The sequence below is a fragment of the Acomys russatus genome, chromosome 11, assembly GCF_903995435.1.
Source record: "Acomys russatus chromosome 11, mAcoRus1.1, whole genome shotgun sequence".
Lineage (NCBI taxonomy): Eukaryota > Metazoa > Chordata > Mammalia > Rodentia > Muridae > Acomys > Acomys russatus.
In genome coordinates, this window is record NC_067147.1 from 62,438,793 (window position 1) to 62,449,202 (window position 10,410).

The 10,410-nt window shown below is 48.3% G+C and overlaps 1 protein-coding gene across 1 annotated transcript; it reads left to right on the top strand.

Moving 5' to 3' along the window:
* Positions 1-228: 228 nt before the first annotated feature.
* On the top strand, positions 229-8,413 carry LOC127195978 (E3 ubiquitin-protein ligase TRIM31-like). The gene is made up of 8 exons (XM_051153624.1): positions 229-642; positions 1,128-1,223; positions 3,061-3,291; positions 3,663-3,685; positions 4,180-4,295; positions 5,536-5,610; positions 6,065-6,106; positions 7,887-8,413. The coding sequence occupies exons 1-8, from the start codon at positions 229-231 to the stop codon at positions 8,411-8,413; spliced, it is 1,524 nt and encodes a 507-aa protein (XP_051009581.1).
* Positions 8,414-10,410: the final 1,997 nt, after the last annotated feature.

Genomic DNA, 10,410 nt, shown 5'->3' on the forward strand with positions numbered 1-10,410 from the left:
TTTGTTCTTGAGAGGCGGTGAGGTGGGACTGAGCATCTCTTTACAATACTCCCCATGTGAGTTTTACTCCTCTTTATCACTCCCCCTCCCCTTCATTGGTCCGTCTCTAGCCCCCCCAGCTGAGAGTCTCTCTAACCTCTGCTTCCTGTTTCCTTTTCCTTTCTCAGAACTAGTTTCTGCCTTGGAGTCCTGAGCTTTAACATCTCAAATTAACCTTGCTGACCCACCATGGCGGGCCTACACATGACTGCCCAAATGCTGGAGGATGTGACCTGTGCCATCTGCCTGGATGTCCTACGAGACCCTGTCACCATTGATTGTGGGCACAACTTCTGCTTGCAGTGCATCAGTCAGGTGGGGAAAACGTCAGAGACTATCCAGTGTCCCCTCTGCCAACTCTCTGTGAATAAGAACACGTTCAGGCCCAATAAGCTGTTGGCTAGTCTTGCAGAGAAAATCCAGGCCATGGATCCTGCTGAGACCCAACCAGAAGGGGAAGAGAGAAGATGTCAGAGGCACAAAGAAAAGCTACATTACTTCTGTGAGGAAGATGGGGAGTTCCTCTGTGCTGTGTGTCGTAAATCCCAGGTCCACCGATCCCACCATGTCACCTTGATGGATGAGGCTGCCCAGAACTACAAGGTAGGCACCTGGGCCCTTCTCTGTGCCCAGCCCAGCAGAGCAGAGTCCCTGGAGACAGAGGAGCTGCTGCCTGCTCCAGCTGGTTGACAGCCACTGCTGCTCTCTTTGCACTTGAGTTGGCAGTTTGTAGCCAGGCCCAGAGGACATAAAACAGGGCCTGGGACATTCAGACAAGCCAGTGCTGTGTCTACTCCTGAGATCCATGCCCTGGCTGCTCCTGGCTTTGCCTCTCTGTGAGGCAGATGAGATGAAATCTATCTCGTAAACAAGTGGGTGGCACCGAGGAGGGGAAGTCTTTCCCTATAACACCAAAAGCACCATGCATATGGTCATCAGTAATGTCTTCTTAAGCCACTAAAGTTCCATTTCTTCCATCACCCCCCTGTCCTAGTGAGAGAAAAACAGGGGGTTGCTAATAATGACATCAGCACCCTAGGACAACTTCCCAAGAGGGAGAGCCTGACTGAAATGCCCTCTCCCTACAGGTACAGATTGAGTCCCAGGCCCAAGATTTGCAGCAAAAGGACAAGGAAATAATTGAAGAGAAAAAGCAAGGTGAAGGGGCAATCCTGGTGTTCAGGGTAAGAAATATTCATTCCAAACACGTCCCAGGACACTGAGGTGTCTCTGCTGAAAGTCCTACCCTTCCTTGTTCCTCCAAGTGGGAACAAAGTCTTGCTGACAAGGTGTCTAGGGGCAGGGCATGGGGCGTGGTCTCTGACCTGTGCCCCTGGGCTGTGCTACCTACTGCCAAGGTGCTGCACCAATGCAGGGGAGGTCTGCCCCTCCTGCCACAGCAGGCAGTGTAAGGAACACAGTGGCTCACCCAAGCCCTATCTAACTAGAGACTTACACAGTAAAAAGAGACAGAGACTGTGACATCAGCAGACATCTCCACCTCATTTTGCTTGCTTTTTAAAAAAATTATTATTAATATATATATGTATGGTTTAATGTATGTGCCTGTGTGAGTGAAAGTCATTATATGCAGATACTGGCAGAGATCAGAAGAACTGGAATTATAGACATTTGTGAGCTGCCCTAGGTAGGTGCTAGGAACTGAATTCAGGTCATCTAAAAGAGCATTTTAAACTGCTAAGCCACCTCTCCAAGTCCTCTTGATTTGGTTGGATGGTTTTGTTCCTCCCCTGAGCCACGTGGCTCTTTTCCTGTCTTGTGGTGATTCCAGGACCCCACCTCCTTCCTCTCCTCTCCTCTCCTCCCCCTACCTCTCCCCTCATTCTCTCTTCAAAGACCGATGAGCCAAGTCTATCCCATTTGTCTGCCCACGTGTGTCAACTTTTTATTGGTCAAATAGGAATAAATTTGTTGGCAAGGTTACAGAGCAATACTTGGGGCACATTAAAAGACAGCAAACAGTAACTGGCATCAAAATACATCAGACCAACCTCCAGCAAGGCAGCTAAGTGGAAAAAGGTTCTTTGCTTCTCTTTGTTTGTTTGTTTGTGCTCTTGTCCCACTGACATTTGAGACAAGCTTTTATTTATCTATTTTTAGATGTGTATGTATGTTTGTACACCAGGTAGGTGCATGCGTGGTACACATGCAGATCAGAGAGGGCATCAGATCACCTGGTTTGGAGTTAAAATGGCTGTGAGCCACCCTGTGGGCTCTGGGAATTGAATCTGAATCCTTTGCAAGAGCAACAGGAGCTCTAAACCACTGAGACTCTCTCCATCCTCTAGACACAGCATCTTATGTGGCCCAAGCTAGAAATCGCTATGTACAAAAGAGCAGCCTCCAGCTGCTGATGCATTACAGGGCTGTAACAGCAGGCCCCGTGTGTGCAATGCTGGGGACTGAACCCAGGGCCTCATGCATGCTAGGCAAGCTCTCTATCAACTGAACTACAGCCCAACCTGGGTTTTCGATGGTGATGTTCTCTGTTTGTTTGTTGAGACAATGGCTCTAGCAGTGCACGATGGCCTAAGGTAGAGGCTGGCCTTGACCTCCTGGCTCTCCTGCCTGCACTCCCCAGTGCTGAGATTGCATAGCTGTGCCCAGCATGTCTGGCTGATGTCCTGAAAGATAAATGAAAGCATCCAGCCTAAATCTGCGAATACAGGAAGTGACTTGGTCTCCTTGCCTTCACTTCCCCATAGGTATGCCCCGGCAAGCTGTTCTAAACCGGTCTGGGTTTAATCTTTAAACACACTTAAAGAGTGAATGGTGCCAGGTGGTGGTGCATGCCCTAAATTCCAGCCCTTAGGAGGCAGAGGCAGGTGGATCTTTATGAATTCAAGGCCAACTTGTTGTAGTTAGTGAGTCCCAGGCTACCCAGTGCTATATAGTGAGATTTTGCCAATAAATAGACAATAGTGGATAATGGGCTTAAAGGAGGCATGGAGGACCCCTCTCATGCCTTCCTCATCTCTACGTTCCTTCCCTTGTCCCCAGGCCCAGGTGCAGCTGGAGAAACTGAAGATCCGTGAGGAATTCAAGTATGTGCGTCAGAGACTGGATGAGGAAGAGAGTTTCCTCCTGTCCAGGCTGCACTGGCTGGAGCTGCAGGGAGCTGAGCAGATGGGACAGTATGTCAGTGTGATTGAGAAGCAGCTCACCTCCCTCAGGGAGCTCACTGAGTCCCTGAAAAGTAGGATGGAAGTACCATCCATGGAGCTACTAAAGGTGAGTCCTTTGTGAACTCTCTCTCTCTCTCTCTCTCTCTCTCTCTCTCTCTCTCTCTCTCTCTCTCACACACACACACACACACACATACACACACACACACATGCACAAACACATAACAAACACCTACATACACACACACATATACAAACACATACACAAATACACAAACATACAAAAACACAGGAGAGAGAGAGAGAGAATGGACGGAGGGAGGAAGGGAGGGAGGAGGGAGGGAGGGAGGGAGGGAGAGGTGGGGGCACCTAAAGAGAAAGGAATAGCATTTTCTCTCTGCCTCCAGCTGAGTCTGAGCTTCCTCTCAGTGCCTGTGACTCAGGAAGCTCTGAAATTGTTCTCTCTTTCTTTTCCAGGACGTCAAAGGCGTCTTGAGCAGGTAGGATGGGCATCCCACGTGCACTGTGCTTCCTGGTTCACTCACACACACAACAGTCAACATATGTCCCAGTGTGTTCACAGCCCCCAGGAACTCAACTATAAACTATTTAGGCTGCAGGTGGGGAGGTCCAAAGTGTCCACAGCACAGGTGGCCTCTGGGTAAAGGCTCTGCTCTTTTCTCCAAGCACCCAGCTTCTTTCCCAGCTCCCCCTGCACATTCCCCTTGATTCAGTGGGTGAGTCTTGGGTTTCCTGCGCTGCCTCCCTGGCCCCTTTCCCTTCCCTGCATCCATCTCCATCTTCACTTCCACATTTCCTCAGGTGTGATCTCACTCAGCCCTGTACTCCCAGACCTGGGCTCCTGACACTCAGCTCACTGGGTCTAGACTGTATTTCTCACTCTGCCTCCCACCCCAGGAACCCATCCCACAGGCCCTTCCTGCCCACACTCTGCCCCCCTGAACTCACCTCTCAGATCAACATATCTTCTCAGGAGTAAGGAACTTCAGTTTTTCAAGCCAACCCCAGTTCCTGTGGACCTGGAGAGAGAAATCAGTAAAGCAAAAGCGAGACTCGAGTCCATCACAGAGAGCCTGAAGGAATTCAAAGGTGAGGGGTGGCTGTCACCTCCTGTGCTTTCCTGCCTCAGGGTTCCCTCCATCACCTCAGACACTGCCTGAACTCACTGGTGCCAGCCCTGAGCCTTCCAGAAGCCAGGCTGAGTGCTGAGCACTTTCCAAGCATTCTTACCCAGGAATGTACCCTGCTGTGCTGTAGCAGTGCTCCCCAGGGGTTAATGCTGTGCTAAGGGTGGAGCCCAGGGCTTTGTGTTTGCTTGACAAACCTCTGAGCTACAGCCCCAGCACCAAATCACCTCCAATCTCACAGTTTTCATCTTGTTTACCAGGTGGTGAGCATGGGGCTGGATGTATATTCCCAATTTGGTGGCTGGTAGCCACAAGTACCCCTGGGCACAGAATATAGCATTCGCCCATTGTGTAGGTAAAGAATACACATCGACTCTGAGAGACTTAATATTAAAATATATGTAAAATGAAGCAATGAAAAAAAGAAAAGAAAACAGAAATACAGCAATTAAATTTTTGAACAGCATTTCACCATCTTGCCCAGGGTAGCCTCTTACTGTAGATAAGCCTTCTGAGTAGCTAGGACTCTCACACCCAGCACTGTGCCCAGGAAGCACTAACTTTTATTCTACATACTGAAATAACAATGTTTTTGGTTGTTGTTGTTGTTGTTTAATTCTGAGATATTCATTTCTTTTTCTAAAGTTTTATTTATCATATGCATGCCTGGTGTCCATGGAGGTCAGAGAAGGATGTCAGATTTCCTGGGATTGAAACTTCAGTGGGTACTGGGAATTGAACCTGGGTCCACTGATTAAAACCACTGGCTTTAACCTCTGAGCCATCCCTTCAGCCCCTTTTTTATTTTCTTATGAGACACTGTATGAACAGACCAGACTCTGAAACTCACCATATACTGCGAAATGGACTAAAAATTGTCATGCTCCTGTCTCAGCTTCCTGCATCTCAGCATGCCCTGGTCTTTGATGGTTTCAAAATGGCATGAAGAAAATTCACAATTTAATGGTTCATGTTAGTTGCTCCTCATGTGTTTGCTCTGCATAGAGCTGCACTGAAGGCCACTGTGGGGAGGGCCTAGGGCAGCTCTCCCTCTTTGGTGTCTTCTTGGTTCACTGAGACTAGGAGAGAAATTCCAGTCCTACCTCTCCCAGCATCTGCAATCAGAGCCTCACTGTGTGGTCGGGATTCCTTGCTTATTCATCCCCTGTGGATTCTCCATTTTCTTCACTCTCTCCTCACAGACAACCTGAAGGATGAATGGAAGAAAGATAAAAGCACATTCCTGAACAATATGAATAAAGAGGAAATAGAGCACTGTAAGTGTGTGCTGATCTGCTGTTTGGGGAAAGTGAGAAACACAATAGGGAGGGTCCTCTCCTTAATGAGAGATTGAGGAAGGCCCAGTATTTGTGAACACCAATGAAAAGCAAGCTTCTAGAATTGTCTTAGTGTGTTAAATTAAGATAATCATGACATAGTGAGACCTCACTAATTAAAAGATCTTCAGAATGAATGAAAATGTGTAAATTTATCTCATCATTGCATAAAGCCCAGGTGGAGGCAGCTCAGTCTGTGCTTGGAACTGAAAACTGGACTCTGCTGGCTCAGCACAGCTGACACAGTGGCCCATGTGATGATGCCATCTGAGGTGGTTTGGTTATGAGGGTAGCTAGGGTAAAAGTCAGGTTCAGCTGTTAACCACCAATATGACTTTTCATTTGTTACTTCTTGTTATCAACCTAATGTTCATTTTCTCTCTGCGATTTCTAGGGTCCTTGTCACAGAAGAATAAGTCAGAGTTGCCCAGCTCAGGTAGGATTCCTGCTTGGCAGATGGGTCTTCCTGTAGGGAAGCAAAGGACCTCCAGGTCAGCAGGTTCTTTCTCAGCTCTGACAGAACAGGGGAAAGAGAGACCAGTCCCCAGGAAGAGCTGCCGAACCAGCAGAGCACCCTCCATGGATGACTGCTCTCAGTTCCCCTGAGAGGTACAGGAATAAGGAAAGAACAGAAAGCTGAGTAAAAGAGAGATTGCAGGGGAGAGTGAGAGGAAGGGCTATGTGATTGTACAGACTCTGAAGGGCCAGAGATGGCCGTCATATGGTGAGAAGAAGGCTTCTCATCTGCCTCTTCTTCTGAAACTATGCCTTCCCTGGAAAGGCCTAGCCTCCCTCAAGGGACCCCTGATGTGCCAGCCCCATGCCATGTGGTCCATGTCCCTACTGCAGCCTATGGAGCTCAGCAGAGCCTGTTGCTCTACTGACCTCTCTTTTCTCCTTTGCTGTCCCTCAAATGACAACAAGTCAATAAAACTGGGGCCATCTAATGCCCAGCTCTATTCCATCCCCTTCCACTCTGAGGTGTCCTTTATGGGGCAGCCAGTCCTTTGGCATTGCCCTGGAACAAAGCACAGCCCCTTACTCCAGGTTCTTGGAGGTGGAGCTGGCTGTGAGCCTGGGCTCTGTGCACACGTCACCCTCTAGGTGATACTCAGTTGTTTTACTGAAGAGTTGGGGGAGATGTGGGCGGCTCTCCCTGATGTTACTCTTTCCCTATCCTTTTTCCCCTTTAAATATTTTCCTTTCTTGAGTGTGTGTGTCTGTGTGTGTGTGTGTGTGTGTGTGTGTGTGTGTGTGTGTATGTGTGTGTGCACAATAGAGGTTAGGCCCACAGAGTGCAGATCAGAAGTCTAATTTGTGGAGGTTGTTCTCTCCTGACATCTTTATGTCAGTCTGTGCTTTGGTGACAAGCATTTGTTCCTGCTAAACCTTCTTACCAGGCTCTGCCTCTGCCTCCTCTTCCTCCACCACCACCTCCTCCTCCTCCTCTTCTTTTCTCTCTCTCTTTCTCTCACACACACACACACACACACACACACACACACACACGTGTGTGTGTGTGTACATGTGCCTATGTGTGGACATCAAGGACAATATGGGGGAGTCAGCCTCCCACCATGTGGGTTTCAGGACTGAAATCATTTTTCAGGCTTGGGAGCAATTGCCTTACCAGCTGAGTCACCTCCCTGGCCCCAAGGACCCCATTTTAGAAACTCAGCATTAGTCTTGACCCCTCATAGTAGCCCCAGTTGTTTGCCATTTGAGAACCAAGAAATGGGGAATTGGGGAAACTATGGCCTCATTGTTACAAAACCCAAATTATTCAGGGCCTCTTTGTGACATGATTTTAATATGATATGGGGGAACATACCTCTGTGCCCAAAGAACAGTCCCTCATAAAATTAGGGGTAACTTTGAGAATTGGGGATGTAGAGAGGGGAGAGGTACTGGGAAAGAAGTGTAGGGAATATGGAAGGTGGCCCACATCTACAACTCCTGCACTAGGGAGGTTCAACCTGGACGATGAGAGGTTCAAGATCATCTTAGCTACACAGCAGGTTTCAGCCCCACTTTGGTTACCTGAGATCTTCTCAGAAAACCAAAACAAACAGGCAGGAGTCAAAACTTTTCTGGGAACATGGGCTGGGATTTCAAGAGAAATTCTCCCTCCAGCTGCTCCCTGAGGAGCTCAAAGCTGGAGATTGTGGGACTTGACATGAGGCTATCCATCTTTTCTCTTCTTTATCTTCCCACAGTCCCTGTGACCCTGGACACGGCCTCAGCTGACCCAGACCTCACCATTTCTCAGGATCTAAAGAAAGTGACCTTGTACATGATCGGCAGAGCAGCTTTGAATAAGCAGGCTAAACCTGGACCATTGCACCCTTTCTACACTGTGAGGGGTTCCCCAGGCATCTCCTCAGGCAGCCAGGTGTGGGAGGCAGACATCCAGCTGACTTGCAGTAGGAACTATGTGGTGGGTGTGGCCACAGAGTCGGCTCTAGGGCCCCAGAGTCAGAGCTCCAGCCCACGGAGCTGCATATGGGCACTGAGGGTCTCATCCTTCATATGCCAACCATTCACCAACTGCAATGCCCTGGAATATATCCGGGTCCATCTTCAGAAAGTGGGCGTCTATGTGGATTATGACTGTGGGAGAATCGTCTTCTATGATGCCATCACTAGGAAACACATCTATACTTTCCACACTTCCTTTGATGGGCAGATCTTCCCCATTGTAGGGCTCAAAGCTGCTGGCACTTATATCACCCTGAACCCCTAGGGCTGCTCTCTTGTGGATCCCTCAAACTAAGGTGATGAAATGCAAGTGTCAGAAGTAAAGCTTGGCCCTGCTGGGGCACTATACACACCCCACACACTCCTGCTGGTTCCTCTTTCCCTGAGTAAAGAAGACAGTTGAATGCCCTAAACACTAGATACAAGGTTTTTCAGCGCCACACTTTGTAGCAGGACTTCATCAGCAGGCCATGGAAGATCTAGCTGCACCTTGATGAGAAGCAGGTGAAAGGCAGTGTCCACTTACCTGGCTGCCCCTTTCTCCACCTCACCACCTGCAGCTCCTGTGACTCTGTACTTGAGCCCCTCGCTCTCATCCTTTCCTGAGATCTAGAACTGAAAGCTGTGAGCAGAGTCAGCCAGGCCTGTGCCAATGCAGTTTGTAGGTGAGGACAGTCTACAACCAGGGTGGTAACCGTTTGACATTTCAAGTCCATGTTGTGAATGTTAAAGACTCTGTTTTCAAATTAAAAACAAGATTTTAAACCAGCCTCCAGGTTGACTTGAATTTCCAATTTTGTGTTAGGCCATATCCATATCCTTGGCTTCATCTGTGCCTCCAGCCTCAGGCCGGGCACCACTGGAATAGGTTAACTGACAGTTGGGGGAACCACACACAGAGAACACTACATTTCATAGTTTAAAAATTTAAATTTCTTTTATATTTCTGGTGTGTGTGTGTGTGTGTGTGTGTGTGTGTGTGTGTGTGTGTGTACACTCACATATCGTGGTCTCCTGGAAAGGTTGAAAAGGACTTTTGAGAGTCATTTCCTCTTTCTATGTTGTAGGTTCTTGAATAGAACTCAGCTCTTGATGGCAAGTGTCTTTCTGATGACTCATCTCATGGGGTCCATTTCCCCTTCCTAAAAAAGTGATACATAGACATGTCTGTTTGCTTAGTCTACTCTGCCCTGAACTCACATAGCCCACGATGGCTTTGAACCCCCTATGTAGTTGAAACTGACCTGGAACTTCTGAACTTTCTTCTGCCTACTAAGTGTTTGCTGGACAGGCCTGTGCACCAAACCTGGTGTATGTGGTGCTGGGAACCCAAGGCTCCGCGTGTGCTAGACATGAACTCTTCTACAACCTGAGCTACATCCCAGTCCCATCTCTCCGACTTTTAAAATTAGATTGACAATTCTGAATAAATCCCAGTGATATTTTCTCAGTCACACATAAGCTGATAACTGACACTTCAGATCATTGATGGTGATGAATTCTCTATTGGCTCTTTGTTCCTTTCACTCTGATGGTTCAGGAACTATGACACTTGAGGAAATAAGAAACTCTAAAGAGAAACACTTGCTTCTATTTTTGGACATCAAAAAAAAAAGTGGGAACATCAATAGATGCTGGTGAGGATCATCCACAGCCAAGCACCATGTGTATGCACTAGGGTTTCCCGAGGCCCTAGAATGACCCTTGCCATGTGCGCCCATGGTCAGTCCATTTTAGTAACTTCACACAATGTAGTCTGACCACAGTGAGGATTGCTGGTTCCTTCCGTTCCAGCCTTCCTCTGCCATGCTGTCCCTAGTAAGGATTGGTGTTTCAGGGTTCAGGTTATGGGGAATTCAAAGAGGGCTTCTGGGGCTTTATTTCCTAAGATACATAAGTCATGAACAGTTTGTGTATATTTCAGTTATTGCCACTGTCTCCATGGAGAGGTGGCCCCTGGGTTACCTCTGCCTGCTGGAAACTCACCTAACATTAGAGAATCAAGCACAAAGCCAGAGACCGATTTGGAACCATTCTGACGGAAGCTTCTGCTCTTTGCGCTACACTCTGGGCCTCCCCTATTCCCCAAACCCTTAGCACAAACACCTCCCAGTTTCCTCAGGCCCAGGGTCCTGGGAGGTGGTGCTCCTGGGCCCCTGCAAACTGGCCTCCTGGGTGAGCAAGGTCTTCATAGTGGGAATGATCTCCCAGCTCACTCCAGGGCTAGGCCATCCGCAGATGAAGCTTTTGTCTGGCTTCGTG

Bases quoted from the DNA above. Each gene is read 5' to 3' on its own strand.
- LOC127195978 (XM_051153624.1), top strand. From the start codon at position 229: ATGGCGGGCCTACACATGACTGCCCAAATGCTGGAGGATGTGACCTGT. The intron at 1,224-3,060 runs GTAAGAAATATT...CCTTGTCCCCAG, and splicing joins GGGCAATCCTGGTGTTCAGG to GCCCAGGTGCAGCTGGAGAA. The intron at 3,686-4,179 runs GTAGGATGGGCA...ATATCTTCTCAG, and splicing joins GTCAAAGGCGTCTTGAGCAG to GAGTAAGGAACTTCAGTTTT.